General features: G+C 56.6%; 1 protein-coding gene across 4 annotated transcripts in view; it reads right to left on the bottom strand.

Moving 5' to 3' along the window:
• The window catches only part of BCAS4 (breast carcinoma amplified sequence 4), a 57,196-nt gene that overhangs the window by 16,827 nt on the left and 21,543 nt on the right, over positions 1-18,826 (bottom strand). For 2 of the 4 annotated variants that reach the window (XM_036419843.2, XM_045574570.1), the window contains 2 exons: positions 14,800-14,899; positions 8,128-8,131 (listed from right to left, as the gene is read on the bottom strand). In XM_036419843.2, the coding sequence (XP_036275736.2) occupies positions 8,128-8,131; positions 14,800-14,899 (104 nt within the window). Of the gene's footprint in view, positions 1-8,127; positions 8,132-14,795; positions 14,900-18,826 lie in introns of those variants that run through there. The other 2 variants (XM_045574572.1, XM_045574571.1) reach the window with 1 other exon arrangement.

The raw sequence follows: 18,826 nt of genomic DNA, 5'->3' as shown, positions 1-18,826 counted from the left end.
GGCCTTGAACAATGAAGAAACACACCCGGGCGGCCGGAGAGCAGGAGGGTATCCGAGGCAGAGACCAGCTTGTGCAGAGCGGGCAGAGCTGGAGGAGCCTGGTCTGAGGGCCGGAGGATGCGGCTGACAGGTGGTGCCCAGGGGAGATGGTGTTTGGGAAGGGTGCCATGCGAGGGTCCAGATAATAACCCCTCCTGTCAAAAGGAACTTCCTCCCCACACACCCTCAGAGCCTCGACAAGAACGACTGCAATGTTCCTGCCCAGCACGTCCCTGCCCGGTCCCACAGACCTGCTCCTGTGTGAGTGCTGTGCAGCTCCCTGGGAGCCAGTTTGGTGGGGGCTGCTGGGGGCTGCTGGGGGCTGCTGGGGGGAGGGGGCTGGGGATCAGAGCCACCCGGCTCTCGCGGTAATATCTGCCATCTGCTCATGTTGCATTTCTACCGAAAGGCATGCTGGGGCAGGAGGAGCAGCAGAGGCGGTTCGGGCCTGGAGAAGGCGCCATGGAGCCTCATCGCCTTTGTGTTGGTGCCTCCCTCGCTGGCCTCCACACCAGATAAAGCCCAGCCAAGCCGGCCTCCTTCCGGGAGTCACCCTCCGGGGAACTGGGCAGAGGAGGGGGAGGTGCCCAGCAGGGCTGAGCCTCCCTCCCTCCCTCCCTCGCTTCCTCCCTGCTGGGCAGGGAGGGGAGGGGAGGGAGCTGGGGGAGCATGGAGGGGGAGGGGAGGAGACACCAAACCTGGCACTGACGACTCCTGCAGGCCAGCCTGGGCAGGACAGCTCGCCCACAGCCTCCATTCCCTCCAGGATCAGCCCCACGCTGCCCAGCGTGAGGAGGTGTGGGCAGCCACCCCCACTCCCCACAGCCGGCAAACAGCCTCTGGGAAAACCTGGGGAGACCATCAAGGGCCATGGACGCCATAAGAGTATTCATTGACTCACATTTAATGCACACCTACTATGTGCTCAACCTGGAGGAAGCGCAAATGCCCACAGGCAGGAACTGAGAATGGGCATGCTGCTCAGGGGCCCAGATCTCTGCTTTTTCAAGAGAAGTCAGAAGTACAAATTCTTGTTTTAAATGTAAAACTTGTTTTTTAAGTGCTGGCATTGAATTCAAATGAAATGCCTGAATGCACCAGGCTAGCCAAACAAAGTATGTTAATGGAGGAGATATGGCCCAAAGATCTCCAGTTTGCAACCTTGGCCTCCTCCGGGGCTGTAGTTCCTGCCTTTGGGAAGATCTCAAGAGGGAGAGGAGCCACACATAGAACAAAGCCAATGCTGGATCAAAGCCTGGACCTGCCCCTCATGCTGTGTGACCCTGGGCCAGCGAACAGCCCTCTCTGAGCCTCAGGTGTCTTCCTCACCAACAGGGAGAATAACCTCTCTGGAGTTGTTATGGGAAGCTGAGGCAGGCACAGAAAGCCCTTCACTGACAGGCTCCATGTAAGACTACTATAGCTGGGGCACTAGCAGGTGCTTAATAAAACTGTGGGCTGCTAGTCCGGCTGCTGCTGCAAGCTACGGGCTCCTGTGGGGCTCATGCAGAGACCTGAAGGGCCTAGCTCTCCACTCTTCCTGGTCCCAAATGCCTCTGAGGGGTTGGGGCCTGCGGGGTATAGACCTTCATCCTAAAATCCAGAGCTGAGGTGTGCTGGGTGTGACACACAGGAGCAATAGATTGGACCTACAGTGTTTAACACTGTGAGGAACGAAAACGGGCACACAGCTTTCCCCCCAAAATCGGGAAATCTGGCTATGCCCCCATTTCTGCAAGGCATGTCCGCCCCTCTGGATGAGGCGTTCACCACAGTCCCCACCGCTCCCGACGGTCACACCTGGCAGACAACTTCTTTTTGTTTCATCAGGTTTCCCTGCTGGTATTTGTGGGGGGAACAGGTGGGCCAGGCAGGCCTGAGTCCAGGCGCCCGGTCGGACCGGCTCTGTGTGGATGCCAGGACCTGGCTGAAGTGGTTTTGCTATTAGCCAGACAGCCTCCCTGGAAAACACCATTCTTAGCCATTGGAAAAGTAATCAAATGACACCGGAGCACAGGATGCTTTGGCTCGGCAGAAAACAAACAGCGGTTTACAACCAATAGTGGAGGGTGTCCCAGGGCACATGCGCCAGAGGAGGCCCAAGCTCGCGGTGAGCAGAACAGCCATGGCGGCCTCCGGGCCAGCCCGGGCCTGGGCCCAGGGGCACAGCGACCCCGACATGGTCTCCCCGGCCCTTCGGAGGCCTGTGGCCCACATGTCTACAGCTCCATCTCACACGGTCACTCTGCAAACGACCTCCAGATGGACAGACAGCCAGGGCCTCGGGGACGCAGACACGCGGCCAGGAACCCTGGGCCCCTCGCCCAGAGCCTCTTTTCTCTCTTCCGATTGGACAGGAAGAGGCCCTGCGACGTGAGGATGGCTGTGGGCTCAGGGCACAGGCTGTTTCCAGGGGGAAGCCCACTCCTGACGACTGAGCCCTGAAACCCGGGGCCCCAGCCCCTGTTCCAGTCTCCACAAGAGAGACTTCAGCCTTCGCTCAGGGCGGAGAGCCAGGCCATGACCAAGTCACCTGGGAAAGTTTCACGTGAAGCAAATATGACTAAGTCATCCCCTCCTACAGACTCTTCCATGGCTCCCCATTGGCCTTCGAAGAGCCTTAAATTCCTGTGTAGCTCGAGGCCCTTACCTCGTCTCCCTGCTCCTTCCCCGGCTCACTCGGCAGCCCACGCTGGCTTCCTGCCTCTCCTGCAGCGCCTGTGGCCCCACCTCAGCCTCTGCACTGTGGTCCCCTCCGCTGGGAGCACCCTTCCTTCTGACCTCAGACCATCTCATCCGGGGCTCAGCTGGCTGAAATTGCTTAGCTTTTTTTGTTTGTTTGTTTTTAAATATATTTTATTGATTTTTTTACAGAGAGGGACAGAGAGTTAGAAACATCAATGAGAGAGAAACATCGATTCAGCTGCCTCCTGCACACCCCATACTGGGGATGCGCCCGCAACCAAGGCACATGCCCTTGACTGGAATCCAACCCGGGACCTTTCAGTTCGTAGGCAGACGCTCTATCCACTGATCCAAACCAGTTTCGGCTGAATTTGCTTAGCTTTTGATCGCTGTCTGCATTCACCCACTAGATGCAGCTTCAAGGGTGGCTCTCCCAGGCAGTCTGGGACGCAGCTGAGAACGTGGGTTCATATGCTCATGCCCAGCTGTGTGACCTGGGGAACCTCTCTGGCCTTAGTTTGCTCACCTGTAAAGCGGGGAGATGAACAGCCCTGCCTGTGGGTGTTGCTGAGAACGGTGCCTGGCCTGCACCACCCGTGCTCCCGGCAGCCTGTCCTGCACAAGCAGAGCTGGCCTTCCAGACCCGCCGGGCGCAGAACCTCCTCCGGAGACTTCCGAGGCTTTCTCTTCCTTATTCCCGGGGCTCTCGTGGAGGCCCCCTCACTCTGCATGGAATCCAAACCTGCTTTCCAGCGAGTGTATGATCGTGCCCACGTCAGCTGACAGACAGTTAAGCTACCTGAGGCTTAGAGTGGCCCCGCCTCCTGCCCACGGCCACCAGCTAAAGCACATGTGTCAAACACAAGGCCCGCGGGCCAAATCCGTCCCACCAGGCCTTGCAATGTGGCCCGCACCGCGCTGTCATCACTGCACTCCGCTGCGTTTCCATCACAATGACAGTTTATGACTGTTCAGTAAACCATTTGGCCCGCGATTTAGGCTGGATTTTAGATTTTGGCCCCTTCTCTGATTGAGTTCGACACCCCTAATAAAGCATGCCTCCGTGAAGGAGAGGAGCGATTCTTAGTTAAAATCTTGGCACAATGTAAGGATCAATGCAAAATAATAAAAGCTTTTCCTTTCCATAGTGCAGCATGGAAATATGGACCTTGGTACCATGGAAACACATCATGGAAACACACAGTGTAACATGGGAAACATACACTGTAGCATGGAAACACATGCATGTGCATCGAAATGCACATTTCTGACCTGGACACCGAGCCCAGGGCACCTCTTCGAAGGGCAATGGGGAGCCATGGAAGGGTTTGTAGGGTCTGTGGACGGACGGCACACCTCTCCGGCAGCTCAACCAGAGGCACAAGGCCTGGGCTTAGGGGAGCGCAGGAGGGATGGTATCCCCACAATCCCAGGCCCCTCCTCCATGGCATCCTGGGGCCAGCCCAGGTGCAGCCAGTACTGTTCCCCGGGTCCCTGGTGCTGGGGTGGCGTTCAGGGGACTGCTGCCTGCACCCTCTCTGCATAGGAGGGAGGAGAGAGAGGGAGAAGGGGAGGTGGGGCTAGACAGAAAAAGCAAGGACCAATTTTCTCCCCATGAGGGGGTCCCCACTGCTCCCCCGACTCTGGGAAGGCCATGGGGACAGCAATGGTGGCTCACCCCACAGCCACAGGACCCCTCACCAGCACCCCATGGCCCCAGGCTAGGCCCAAGAGCCCTGTCCCACCCCAGCCTCCACTCCTCGGGCCCTCGGAGGGTGGGTGGTGCAGGAGCTGGAGTCCGCTCTCTCCCGCAGGGGGAGGGGCTGGTGCGCCGGGTGGAGGAAGGCAGTGCCCGCCTGAGGGGAGAGGACTGGGGCAGCCTGAGATCCTGGCTGGGGGAAACCCAGGTGGAAGAAATGGAGAATCATCCGGGCATTCTTCCAGCACCCCATCAGCAGACCGCAGTTCTGGTGGTCGGAGCAGAAAGACTGGCAGAGCCTAGCAGTGCAGAGCACAGGCCTGGGTCCAGGCCTCACAGGTTCAAATCCCAGCTCCACCACTCCGGTTGAGCTGGTAACTCAACCCATCAGCACCTCAGGTTCCTCAGTACCCCCATCTATGAAACAGAGACAATGCCCAGAGCTACCTCACAGGCTAAGGCCCTCAGCTCACACCCTGGAGGCAGGTGCAGCCCTGACGGGCGTGTGCACATGTGTGCATGTGTGTGTGCGTGCGTGTGTATGTGCGTGTGTGTGTGCATGTGTGTGCGCGTGCGTGTGCGTGTGCGTGTGTGTGTGTGTGTGTGTGTGCGCTGCTCGCCTGCACTGCCTGCTTTAGACAAAGCCCTCCTGGAGCCAAGACCAACAGGCTGGGGTGCAGAGTGACTCACCACACCTGGGCTGCCACAGTTTCCTGGAACAAGTCACTGCAGGTAGGCCTGGGGCCCCGGGTCTGGCAGATGAGAAGGTGCAGGTCCCGGCACGCCCAGCCACACCCCGGTGGGGTCCTGCTGCAGGAGTGATCGGGGAACCCACCGTTTCGGGGCCTCACAGGCCTGACTTCCAACCCCAGGACTGACCTCATACATGTGTCCTTCCCTCCTCAGGCCTTGGACTCTGCCTCTAAATGGGGACATCAGTGCCAACCACAGGGGACAATTGTGCGGGTTACGGAAAAGACTGCGAAGTGCAGAGGGGCCAGGGCCCAGCAGGCCATGACGGCCACGTCCTCTGATCTTCCTCACCCGAGGTGCTTCTGAGCCATCGCTGGGCAGAGCACCGTGTGGCTAGGGTGCTGCTGGCCGCCCAGGAAGAGCTACCATAACTCCGAGAAGAGAAGGACGGAGGAGCAGCTTCTGCAGAGTCAACGGTCTGTCCTCTGCACGCAATGTGCGTGTCTCCGGGGGCTCTGCCTTTCGCCACTCCCCTGGGATTCTGCCCAACAGCTCAGGCTCCCTCTGTATGAGCCTGGGTCTCCAGGGTCTGGCCTAGAACTGGGGTTCAGAGCTATCGGAACTGGGGTTTAACACAGTCCAGAGCTTCTATCTCCTTCCCGCTAGGGAATGCCAGCCAGGAACTCAGCCACCCCTCCTCTCCAGCTCCGTCCTCTCCCCGCACACACGGTGTCTCCCTACCTTAGGCTTTTACAGCTCCTCTGATTTTCCTTCTGGTTTTCTCTTTCCTTCTCATTGTAAAATTTCCAGACAGTCAACTTTCCTGTGGTTCTGGGTAATGTCCATTTTTTATTTTAGTTGTATTTTATTGAAATTGTTGTGTGAGGCTGTAGTTAGGTGTTACCTATGCCGCCATCTTGGATTCTTCCCCTTCCCCCCCGAAGCAGCAGCTTCTGATTTCATTGCCATTGGAAGGCAAAACAATGGTATTTATCTGGAGGTGGGAAAATCCCGAAGGGCTTCCGGGAAGAGGTGGCATTAGCTTGGGCTTTGAAGGATTAACAGGAGTTTCTAGACCATGAGGTCTATCTAGCTGTTACCAGCCTTGGACAGTCATCCATCTGGAGGCAGGCACTGTGTGACCGACATCTCTGCTTTCTGGGGTGAGCAGCACAGGCTGCGGGCAGGTGTAAGGAAAGATGGGGCAGGGACTAGCGAGTGAATGCCTAGTCAGGCGCCGTGAGACATGCTGCTTAGGTAACACTGCCGGGCCAAACAAAACGAGGAGCCAAATTCGGTTCCTGGGCTACAAGACAACCCCCGAAACTTTCCAAACTTCCGTTCCCTCCTCTATGAAATGGGGGTAATGTTAATACCCAACGCACATAACGTTCAGAGGTAACACAGCCTGGAGGCGGGGGGGGGGGGGGGAGGGGGGCGCAGGAGGCACAGGGGAATGCAACGGAGGGGGGACCCACAGGCAGACCTCAAAGAACAGTGAGGGATTCCCCCCCCCCCCGGGGGCAGGACAGGGCGGCCGGCTGCACAGACACCGTTCCTGAGAAGGGCAAGGCCCAGAGACTTGTCCGCCAGAGCTCCGATCAGCCTTGTCACTCCAGGCTGTGGGCCTCGGCAATTCCCTTCACTTCCCTGAGCCTCAGTCTCCCCGTCTATAAAATGGGGGTAATGACGAAAGTATCTTCTTCCAGCTAAAACCGGTTTGGCTCAGTGGATAAAGTGTTGGCCTGCAGACTGAAAGATCCCAGGTTTGATTCTGGTCAAGGGCATGTACCTTGGTTGCGGGCACATCCCCGGTGGGGGGTGTGCAAGAGGCAGCTGATCGATCTCTCTCTCTTATCGATTTTTCAAACTCTATCCTACCTTCCTCTCTGTAAAAAATCAATAAGATTTATTTTTTTTAAAGTATCTTCTTCCGAAGATTGGTGTGAGAATTAGATGCCATATAAAACAGCAAGTAAAGCACTTAGAACAGCCCGGCCGGTGTGGCTCAGTGGCTGAGCGTTAACCCATGAACCAGGAGGTCAAGGGATTGATTCCCGGTCAGGGCACAAGCCTGGGTTGTAGCTTCGGTCCCCAGTGGGGGGCATGCAGGAGGCAGCAGATCAATTATTCTCTCTCATCATTGATGTTTCTATCTATCTCTCCCTCTCCCTTCCTCTCTGAAATTAAACAATTTTTTAAAGCACTTTGAACAGACCCACCATAAGCCATTATTATGAGCAAATCCAGCTCAGGGCAGGGTTTCCCACGCTCACATTACTGACATTTAGAGACAGACACCTAAATTGTTGTGGGGGCTTTGCAGGGTGTTTAATAGCATCCCTGGTTTCTAGCCATTAGATGCCAACAGAACCCTCATCTCCAGCTGACACCTCAAACGTCCCCGGACCTGCCCAGTGTCCTCTGGGCCGGGGGGTCAGCCTGTGACGAGCTGAAAAGACAGAGGATCTTAAGCAGCCAAGCTCTCGATGGCAGGAAGAGTCTGACGTCCGTGTTCCCGTCAGTGAAAGGGACACGTGATGCTGATGGGCCATTGGGAGGATCCAAGAAGCAGAGCCGTCGAAGGAGAGGCCGTCACACGTTGCAGAGGCCACACTTGGGTTGGACACCCCCCTGGCCCAGCCCGAGGGTCCGCTGGGCCAGCTCCTGTCCTGGAAGGACCCCACCTGGATTCGGGGTCTATGAGCCTGTCCTCAGGCTGTCAGGACAGGGTCTGTCTCTGCTTGTGATGTGATCCCAGACGGACCACCATGCTCAGCAAACAGCAGGCGCTCAATAAACGGTGAGTGAATAAGCAAGCGGTCACAGGACGCTCAAAACCCAGAGGGACCTCCGGGAGGGACCGAGACACCCAGCCACCTGGGCCAGCCCCTCCCAGGCCGGCCAGACACCGTTTCCTGTCTGCAGAAATGAGACGTGCCCTCTGACCTCCCGCTTCCTGAGCCCCCGCCACTCCGGGGCCTGGGAGGGGGAGGGGCGGGGATACTCACGTTCCTGAAGGCGGGGAGCCCTCCGGTGCCGGCCACCCCCGCCTCCGCAGGGCTTGCGAGAGGGCTCCGTGGCGCCACTCCGCCCGGAGCACATGGAGACGCTGCGTCCCACCATCTTAACGAAGGCCTGGCGGGGAGGAGAGCGCGGGATGCCACCTCTGTCCCAGCTGGGACAGTCCTGGCTGCGTCCCCGGCCAGGGGAGGCCCCCAGTCCCTGCCACAGCGGGCTCCTGGGAGGGGAGGCCTGAGCTGGGAGGTCGCCGCCCGGGGCCCTGACAACAGCAGCAGCGGCTCCCAACCTAACCCGGCTTGTCCAGGCTCCCCTCCCCCCCATCCCGTCCTTCCACCTTCTCCCATCGGGACCCTCTTTTTAGCCTGTTTTACAGAGAAGGGAATCCAAGGCTCAGAGAGGTTGGGCCACCTGCCCGAAGTCACACAGCTCTCTCCAGGCAGGCCTCTCTCTCCAGGCAGGGCCTGTGCACCAGCTTCTGCGTGCCCACGTGCCCTCTCTCCGTTCTAGGTGGGAGGAATGCCGCTCCTCTTTCTGGCCCTGGATCAACCTCCCGACCACCTGCTCTAACAGCCCCCGAGCCCTCTGAACGCCTTTCTTGTCTGAAAGGGCCCGTGCTGGGTCAGTGCTGTCCACAGACCGAGACCAGAACCTGGTCAGCTGGAGGGGCTCAGCGGGACGGTGAGGGCGTGAATGAGGCACGTGGGAATGAGTGTGCGCCTGCGTGAGCGCAGGAACCCAGGCTCCCTCCGCAGAAAGACACCGGGTGAGCCAGGACGTGCTCTCCCTGAGGCTCTGGCAGGCAGAGCTGAAAGGCCGAGGAAGCCACATCAAGGGAGTGTGTGTGTGCGCGTGCGTGTGTGTGTGTGTGTGTGTGTGTGTGTGGTGGGGATGAGGGGCCATGGGCAGGACCAGGGCTCCGGCCCTCCAGCTTGGAGGCCTCCCAGGGCCAGCACATCTGGTTGTGAAACAGAGGAAATCCTGTAGTCCTCCCAGCCGATTCCAATTTCACGCTCCCTGCGCTAAGACCAGTCCGGTGGGGAGGGAGGCTGGCTGAGGAATGCGAGCTCCCGAGGTCTGACCCGCCTCCCAAATGCCTGCCAGCGAGGGCAGCCCGGCCCAGCAGGGCCAGGGAGAGGCCAACCCGGGGCCACCCCAGCCCGCAGCCAACTGGGGCAGACACCCAGGCATCCACCAGTCAGGGCTGGGGACAGAGAGGGTGGCAGCCAATCATGGCCACCCTGGGGGCTGGGTTATGGAGTATGGGCGACTTCTGTGTATTTCTCTACACAATTAAAATGTATTACTTTTATTATCAGGAGGGAGGGGAGGAAAAAGAGAAGGAGGGAGAGAGAGAGGGAGAGAGAGAGGGAGGGAGGAAGGGAAGGAAGAGAGGAAGGAAGGAAGGAAGGAAGGAAGGAAGGAAGGAAGGAAGGAAGGAAGGAAGGAAGGAGGAAGGAAGGAAGAAGAGAGAGCCTCATTGTTTTGAAACATATTGAGTGCTAATGCATGTGAACACTTCTGGCAAAGGCCCCCGCTTCAGAGCAGGCCCCTGCCCGGAAAGTGCCAGCATCCAGCACGGAGGAGCCGCCGGGAGCACGCACCTTTGCAATTCCAGCTCCACCACTTCCTGGCTGTGTGACCGCGGGCAAACGCCTTCCCCTCTCTGTGCCTCGGCCACTTCCTCTGTGCAATGGGACTAAGGACGGGACCTTCCTCCTGGGGCTGCTGGGAGGGTGAAGTTCTTACTCGGAAAGCACCGAGTCCCCGGCTCAATGCAAGTGCCCAGTACACGTTAGTTTTATTATTGAAACTGAGAAAGGGCCAGTTCCCAAGCTCCGTCCACCCCGGGGGCCGCACGGAGCTGAGAGCAGGGTGGTCCCGGCTCCCTGCGAGCCCCAGGGCTCGTGGCCGTGGCCGTGGCCGTGGCCATGGCCGGCTGGCTGAGTGGCAAGCATCCTTCCCCTCTCCCAGCCTGTGGGCAGTGACCACTGACAGTTGTCCTCTCTGAGCCCCTGAATGTGCCAGTGCTGGCCCCATGGCGACTCTGCGAGGGACAAACAGCACGGCCCCAACTCACAGGGGACGAAGGAGGGAAGAGAGTTACTCAAAAGGCAGAGTGGAGTCAGGCTGTGGAATCCATGTCAGGTTCCACAGGGGCCTAAGCTGTGTGGTTCTGAGGTCACACACCACGTCATGGGAAATACATACTCTCCCATTCGCCTCGAAATGCATGACCCTTTCTGACTAGCTTAGTTTTCCCCCCTTTTGACAGACACCCACTTACAGAGAAATCTCTCTCTCCTCTAAGGAAAGCAGCAGCCCAGGAAGGTGTGTGTTGGGGGTGCGGGGTGACACAAGGCAAATGCCATCAGCCTCCGTGGTGGGGAGGCTCTGGGCAGAGTGGGGACTGTGGCAACCGGGAGAATCAGATCCACGGAAGGGACAGCTGCTTTTCAGCACCAGCTGTTGGAAATAACAGCGGAGAGGGCCTTGAGGTTGGCCGGCTCCTGAATGCCATTGGCCTCTGAGTTTTCAACCTCTTATCTAAAACTTACAGCAAATGCCGGTGGGAGTGCAAAATGCTGTGGCCACGTTGGACAGTAGTTTGGCAATTCCTGAAATGAGTTACTATACGATCCAGCAATTCTACTCCTAGGTATTTACCCAGGAGAAATGAAGACATATCCACATAAAATTTACACAGCATCCTATATAACAAAAGGCTAATATGCAAATAGACCAAACAGCAGAATGACCGGTCGTTATGATGTGCGCTGACCACCAGGGGGCAGACGCTCAATCCAGGTTGTAGTCAGTGTGCTCTCACAGGGGGCTGGAGTGGGGGGGGCACATCGCTCAGCTACAAGCCAGGCCGACGGCCAACAAGCGCAGGGGCAGTGGCAGTGGTGGTGGCGGGAGCCCCTCCCACCTCCGTGGCAGCACTAAGGATGTCTGACTGCGGCTCAGGCTCGCTCCCCACGAGGATAGCAGGCACCCGGCCTCTAGTTATTAATAATTGCCCAAAGGCGGGAACAAACCAAGTACCCATCGACTGGTGAAAGGTAAGCACACTGTGCTATATCCACATGATGGAATGTTATTCAGATGGGAGTCCCGACACACACTTCAACATGAATGAACCTTGAAAACACGCTGTGTGAAAGGAGCCAGACACTCTAGGCCACATGTTGGTTGTATGAGTCCATTACTATGAAATGTCAGAACAGGCCAATCCGTAGATTCGGGAAGCAGATGAGTGGCTGCCAGAGGCTGGGGAATGACTGCTAACGGATGTGGTGTTCCCTTCAGGGATGATAAAACATCCTGGAATTAGATAGTGGTGATGATTGTACAACCTTGTAAATATACCAAGAACCCCTGAATGGAACACTTTAAAAAGTTGTTTTGGGCTTTGTCAGAGAGAAAACAAAGCGTAGTAACTATGATCCCTCTGACGAGTCCTGGCTTCCTCCACACAGGGTCCGAAAGCCATGCGTGGGCCCTCCCTGGCCAGCGGGCCCTCCGCCCCAGCCTCACCCTCCGTCGTGAGCTCTGCACCGACCACAACTGCCCGGGAGGCCTTTCTCCTTCTCGGGCTCACTCCCCACCTTCCAGGCCTCAGCGTGGGGTCACAGCCCCAGGCCGCTGTCTGCTCTGGGTCTGGCAGGCACCCCCAGCCACCTCCTCACCCAGCACCCACAGCCACTGGCAGGGGACCGGGGCCTCGCCCCAGCCACACCCCCAGCACCACCTCGGCGTAGCCACAGCCAGCACCCTACAAATCTATGAAGTTCCGAATCACTTTGGGTTCAAGAGCCTCCCTGCTGATGCCGTTTCCCAGGGAAATGAGGCTCGGACTTGCTGGGGCCACACCGGGAAGAGGTAGCAGGACTCTCAGCAGAGGTTCCCAGCAGGAGCCGTTGGCAGCATCTGGAGACATTTGGGTGTCACACGAAGTTGGGGGGCAGGGCATCTCGGAGGTGGAGGCCGAGGATGCTGCTGAGCCCTCTGATGCCCACAGGATGGCCCAGAGCCCTGAGCCCTGAGGCTGTGCTGTCTAGAGCTTGCACTCCTAACCACTAGGCAATCCTGCCTTTTCAGCGGCTTCCCGTTCCTCAGGATAAAGGCCAAATCCTGACCTTGGATTGCAAGGCCCAGACCACGAGGCTGATGCTGCCCCATTTCCCAGCCCTGCCCTGGTCCTGGCCGGTGACCTGGCCCGCCTCTCCCTCTGGTGCCATCTCCTTCCTGCCTCAGAGCTTCTGTCCCGGCGGTGCCCCTGCCCACCCCTCCCCACACTGCTCCCTCCACTCACCCTCAGGGGCCGGTGGGTTCCTCCCCTCGTCGCCTGCCTCACTCTATGTCCCCCGGGCTGATGGTGGCCGGGAGAATCATCGCCCCAAAAATGTCTGCATCCTCATCCCTGGAGCCGGGGCATCTGTTTCCTTACTCGGCGAAAGGACCTGTGCAGATGTGACTAAGGATCCTGAAAGGAGGCAATGGGCCTGGCTTGTCCAGGAGGCCCCCTGCCATCACAGGCTCCTCCGGAGAGGGTCGGGGAAGGTCTGAGTAGGAGAGAGACAGGGAGGTGCTAGGCTGTGGGCTCTGAACACGGAGGAAGGAGCCATGAGCTGAGAAATGCAGGCGGCTTCGAGCCTCCCGCAGAAACCCGCGGACACCTCAGCGTCAGCCTGTGAACACATTCTGGACTTCCGCCCTCAGGAGCGATGAGATCCATGCTTTAAGCCACTCATGTGAGGGAATTTGCGACAGTGGCAATCGGAAACGGCTAAGGTGATGCTTTGTCGTCAAGTCTCTCCTGCTAGAATATGGCTGTGGACGGTACCTTTCTTTCTCAGGACGAGTGGCACATAGTAGGCCCGCAACAGATGTTAGTGAACCAAATGCTAAGGAAAGCATCGGACTGGAGAGCTGGGCCGACCCAAGCAAGGCAAGAACCAGGGCTGCAAATCTTCACGTTTCTTTTTCCTCTTCCCAACGTGTGGAATAAAATTCAAATGAATCAGCTATTCCAAGGGCAGCGTTTTAATTATATTCCTGCCTCATTCTCTGCTGACAAGAATGTTAATTCCCTGCTAGCGTGGAGCTGCCTGCCAGGATCCCTTCCTCTGCAGCTCCGAGGGGCCACGTCCCTCTGTCCAGGTGACACTGTCACACTGCAAGTTCCTCCCAGCCTCCTCTGTGCAAGGAGCCAGGATCCCACGCTGAGGCTGGAGCTCAATTCAGAGCTTAGGCCCAGTGGACAGAAGTCGAGTCCAGCTCCATGGAATTAGCTGGTGACCCTGGGTAAGGGGCTTACGTCTAAGAGCTTAGGCTCCTCCCCTGGGAGGTGGGACAGGAGGGCACCAGCTCTGCAGCACAGCAAGGAGGGAAATGAGATGTGTGCAGCTCAGCCCACACAATAACAGATGGGGAGAGAAGGCAGCAGTGAGGCAATAGGGCATAGTGTGGACTGCGGGGAATTAGTGAGCACATCCCTCAGCCCTACAATTCAGCCCAGGGCTTGGACATGTCCCATGTCTCAAATTTGGGCCCCAGTGAGTTTCAGTAAAAGTTAGCTGCCGGGACTGGTTTGGCTCAATGGATAGAGCGGCTTGGGGACTGAAGGGCCCCAGGTTCGATTCCGGTCAAGGGCATGTACCTTGGTTGCGGGCATATCCCCAGGAGGGGGTGTGCAAGAGGCAGTTGATCGATAACTCTCTCTCATTGAAGTTTCTAACTCTCTCTCTCTCTCTCTCCCTTCCTCTCTGTACAAAAATCAATAAAATATATATTTTTTTAAAAGTTAGCTGAATTGTATACTTAGATGGGTGCATTTTACATATTTACTAGAGGCCTGGTGCACGAAATTTGTGCATGGGGATGAGTGTTCCTCAGCCCAGCCTGAACCCTCTCCAATCTGGGACATCCCTCTCACAATCCAGGACTTCTGGCTCCCAACTGCTTACCTGTCTGACTTCTTGATTGCCCCTAACCGCTTCTGCCTGCCAGCCTGATCACCCCCTAACCACTCCCCTGACAGCCTGATTGATGCCTAACTGCTCTCCTGCCAGTCTGTTTGCTGCTAACTGCCCTCCCCTACAGGCCTAGTCCCCCCCAACTGCCCTTTCCTGTAGGCCTGGTCACCCCTAACTGCCCTCCCCTGCAGGTCCGGTCACCACCAACTTCTCTCCTCTGTTGGCCTGGTCCCCTCCAACTGCCCTCCCCTGTTGGCCATCTTGTGGTGGCCATCTTGTGTCCACATAGGGGAAGGATCTTTGACCACATGGGGGCAGCCATCTTGTGTGTTGCAGTGATGGTCTATCTGCATGTTACTCTTTTATTAGATAGGATAACTTGAACAATAAGTAGATGAAAGTATTTAAAGAAATGTGGGGCCAGGTTATCAAAGCTTCTGAATTTCCAAAAGCAGCTTAACATTCAGATTTTTAGATTTCATATAAAGTACCCAATTTTTAAAATAGGATACTTTATAAAAATTAATATTTGTCGTGTTTTTTAGATGTCACGTGAGTGGAGGCCCCAGCCCCCTGCACTAGGTCTGATGCCTGACAGTCTCAAGGTCAGAGGAAGACAAGACGAAAGAGCCCGAACAAGTCCCCGGGTCTCACAGAAAAGGCGCCTTTTTCCGGACTCACCCCAGCTGGTCCACTCGGGCGCAGACGCCAGCATGTCCGCCACCTTGGCCTGAAGGAGAGGGATGTTTTCCTCCAAGATCTGCGAAGTGTCGCTCCTGATCTGCAAGGATCAAAACGGCGCATGAGGCCCTCGGTCCCGTCCCCACGGCCTCCGCCTGCCTCCGGGGCCTCCAGGGACAGCAGAGACCTCACTGATGGCCGAGACCCTGAGTGGCATCTGCCCTGGGGCAGGCCCCGGCTCAACCCAGATCCCAGCCGGGGACCCACACCACTGCGTCTCGGGACGCAGGCCCGCCCAGGTGTTAGGTACTGAACTGAAAATCAATCATCGTCCCCCCCAAACAACCAGCACCACCAATCCCAAACAAGTATCTTCGTTTTCTTTTTAATCTAATCAATTTATTGAGGGATTGATTTGAGAGAGAGAGAGAGAGAGAGAGAGAGAGAGAGAGAGAGAGAGAGAGAGAAACAACCGTTCGTTGTTCCACTTATGTATTCATTCTTTGGTTGCTTCTTGTGTGTGCCCTGATCGGAGAGTGAACCCGCAACATTGAGCTCTAACCATCGGGTTACCTGGCCAGGCCTTCCTTTTCTAAAGCACAAAAGGAGCAAAGGGGAAGAATCGAACCCCTTAGCTGAGTGCGCGGGGAGGCTCGCTTTCCCTGCCCTGGGATTAATAATACTAATGGGTTCATCATTAGCATCAACGACGTTAATGAAAAGCACGACTCATCAGGGAGCTTCCCACTCGCAGACACTGGCACTTCCCGGGCTTCTCACTGACGTTCAATCTCTTCGGCTTGGACCCCTGACACTGGACCCTTCAGCCTCCGTTTTCCTTCAGAGCCGGACGCACCGAGGCCAGCCCTGGTGGGAGCGGGAAATCCATTTCCGTGGTGTCGTGTCCTTGCCGTGCAGAGGGGAGTACCACACCGCTCTCAGGTGCCAGGGAGCGTCCGAACCCCCTGCGGGAAGCCAGCCAGTGCTGTTCCCGGCCCCTCCGGGTGGGTTGTGGACCGGTTTGTCTGGGGATCTGTTTTCGGCCAGGCTCCAAGGCTACACTGGAGTGGGGGCCCAGGGACAGCCAGAGAAACACCCATGGGCACACAGGAGCCGCACTTGGGACTCAGAGTGGAGTTTGAATCTAGCTCTCCCCTCCAGGAGCTGTGTGACCCTGGGCAAGCCACCGCCCTCTCCGTCCTCCTTTGCTTCCGGGGAATGCTGTGAGGACAGCCGGTTAGCAGTGTTTGCATGGCGGGGCAGGCAGCTGTCTGAAGTCTTCAGTGACCCCGCCTCCTGCTATTCTGCCCTGGGTGATCCCCTCCCCCTGTCGTGGGCTGGGCCTAGGGAGACACTTTGCCTCACCACAAAATAGGAGTCGGCCAGAACGGGAGATGTCATTCGGAGCCTCCTGCACAGAAGACTGTCCCTCCTCCTGGCTGGTGGTCTCTGTTGCTGGCTGGTTCACGCCTGATCTCTCCCCCCTCTTCTGTCTCACTTGCCCTCTCGGCTGCTGGCTCGGAGGAAGCAAGCTGCCATGCTGGAGAGGCCCACGTGGCTGGGAACTGAGGGCCTCGGCCAACTGCCAACGAGGAGCTAGCCCTGCCCAGAGCCGCCGGGCTGCCTGGACGCAGGCCTGCCCCACTGGAGCCCGAGGTGGCCGTGGCCCGGCCCAGCGGGGACTGCAGCCGGAGACGGAGCCGCCGGCCAGCGGGGCTGCACCCAGACCCCTGACCCGCACGCTCCCAAGTGGGGATGGATGGCTGCGGGCACTGAGTTTGGCATTATTGTTAGGCACAAACAGATAAGTAACTCAGGATAAAGTTTTAATTTTAAGCCTGTTTTTAAAAACTGTACCTGTGCCCTGACCGGTTTGGCTCAGTGGATATAGCGTAGGCCTGAAGGGTCCCAGGTTTGATTCCGGTCAAGGGCATGCACCTTGGTTGCAGGCACATCCCCAGTAGGAGGTGTGCAGGAGGCAGCTGATCGATGTTTCTCTCTCATCGATGTTTCTAACTCTCTATCCCTCTCCTTTCCTCTCTGTAAAAAAAAAAAAAAAAAAAAAAATCAATAAAAAAGTATTTTTTAAAAAAACTGTACCTGTGTTTCCTCCTCTTTCTGCCCAAGTACATGCGACCTCTGTGGTTCTCCTGAAAGTCTGTTCCCACCACCTCAGCATGCCCGGGTTCCTGGCAGCCATCCCATGGCCCGGCGTCTAAACCACACGCCTGTCCCGGCCCCTCCTTTGGGCACGGCCCTGCCACCCCTGGCAGCTAGTGCCACACCCGCTGCCCAGTGTAAGTCCCACCTCACTCTGACCCCGGGAGGCTGAGGAGCGTCCTGGAGGGTGGGAGAGGGTGGGTCTGGCGCAGGCTGCCGGCCTGTTCCTCACCTGTAAAACGGGGAGCTTATGGGTGCTTCTCTGGAAAGAACGTTCTGGGCATTCAACGAGATCTTCATGTCTAAGCGTGAACCCTGACTCAGCTCACCAAGTGTTTTCATTTTTAAATTTGACTTGATTTCCGACATTAAAATTCAAATGGGGATCCAGGAGAAAGGGCCGATCCCAGGGCTGGGAGAGCCCGGAGCATCGCCCGGGGCAGGCGGGAGGGAGGTGCTTCCACGGAGGGATGGCACCGGCCAGAGGTTCACACAGCCAGCCCGGCAGAGCGGTGTCGCTGAAGCTGGAGCCACCTGCACAACAGTCACCAGCGTGAACTGGACTCGCACCCCACGTGTCAGATCGATGCACACAAGTGAGCCTGATGGGAGCAAATGATGAGGGGGGCGTGGAACGTTGCGGTGGAGAAACCTGGCCAAGACGAGCCCCCGTGACGTCCTTGGGTGACCCCGTGATGCCCAGAGATGTCGTGATGAGAGGCGCCTCACCTCGGCGGCGTTCTCGCCGGAAACCCATCACCCGTGTGACCACAAGAGGAACGCCAGACAAACCCACACGATGGACCATCTACACAAGCAGACTCACAGCCCATGGGCCATGTGCAGCCCACAACCAATATTTTTGCGGCCCAGCCACTATAACAGTCTGTAAGAAACGTTTCACTAAAAATTTCGTAACTTAATTTTTACAATATCCTCTGATACATAATTATTAATAACAAACTACAACCTTCGCTAATGACTGATGACTATAATCGTGTTGCATTCATTTCCCTTACGCATTTCTCTCCACTAATACCAGCAGTGAATATTTTATTTATTTAATTAATTATTTTTTAAATACAATGTATTGATTTTTTTTTACAGAGAGGAAGAGAGAGGGATAGAGAGTTAGAAACATCGATGAGAGAGAAACATCGGCCAGCTGCCTCCTGCACACCCCCCACTGGGGATGTGCCTGCAACCAAGGTACATACCCTTGGCCAGAATCGAATCTGGGACCCTTCAGTCAGCAGGCCGACGCTCTATCCACTGAGCCAAACCGGTTTCGGCGGCAGCGATTATTTTAGCAGCCAATGGCCACGTCATTAGTCTTGGACTGACTCGTCTGATGTGCACACAGAAAATCTGTCACTTTCGGAGAACAAGAAAAATAGGTTTTATTTGCATTATGCTTATTAATCTGTGCAGATATTCAGTGTCTGGTAAATTAGTTCTCAAGAAAAAATATTAATATTTATTACAATGTTCTATTATTTTATGGTAACAATTTCTCATTTATTTCAGCCCTAGGTATTCAGCATGTCTCTATTGAAATAAACCTGCGTTTCTGTGGAAATTGAAGCTTTTGGGCTTTTTTTGCAGCCCACATACACATAAACCTTGTTTATTTGGCCCGTGTTAGCCTTTGAGTTTGACATGCTTGGTCTACAAATTCCTGGTAGGTACTCCTCGAACTGCAACGTCACAGAAAGCAGGAAAGGAACTCGGAGACTGCGGAGGCTAAGGGGACGGGCCTGGAACAGGAGCGAGGCAACGGGAAACAGAGATGAGTGTGGCGTGGAGAGGCAGCATCCGCCCAGGCTGGGTTTTTTAATTTCGGCGGAGGTGCGGGGCGATGTAGGAT

This window comes from Pipistrellus kuhlii, unplaced genomic scaffold (genome assembly GCF_014108245.1).
Source record: "Pipistrellus kuhlii isolate mPipKuh1 unplaced genomic scaffold, mPipKuh1.p scaffold_m20_p_6, whole genome shotgun sequence".
Classification (NCBI taxonomy): domain Eukaryota; kingdom Metazoa; phylum Chordata; class Mammalia; order Chiroptera; family Vespertilionidae; genus Pipistrellus; species Pipistrellus kuhlii.
Note: the sequence above shows the minus strand (reverse complement) of the source record. Positions and strands in the feature narration are given on the sequence as shown.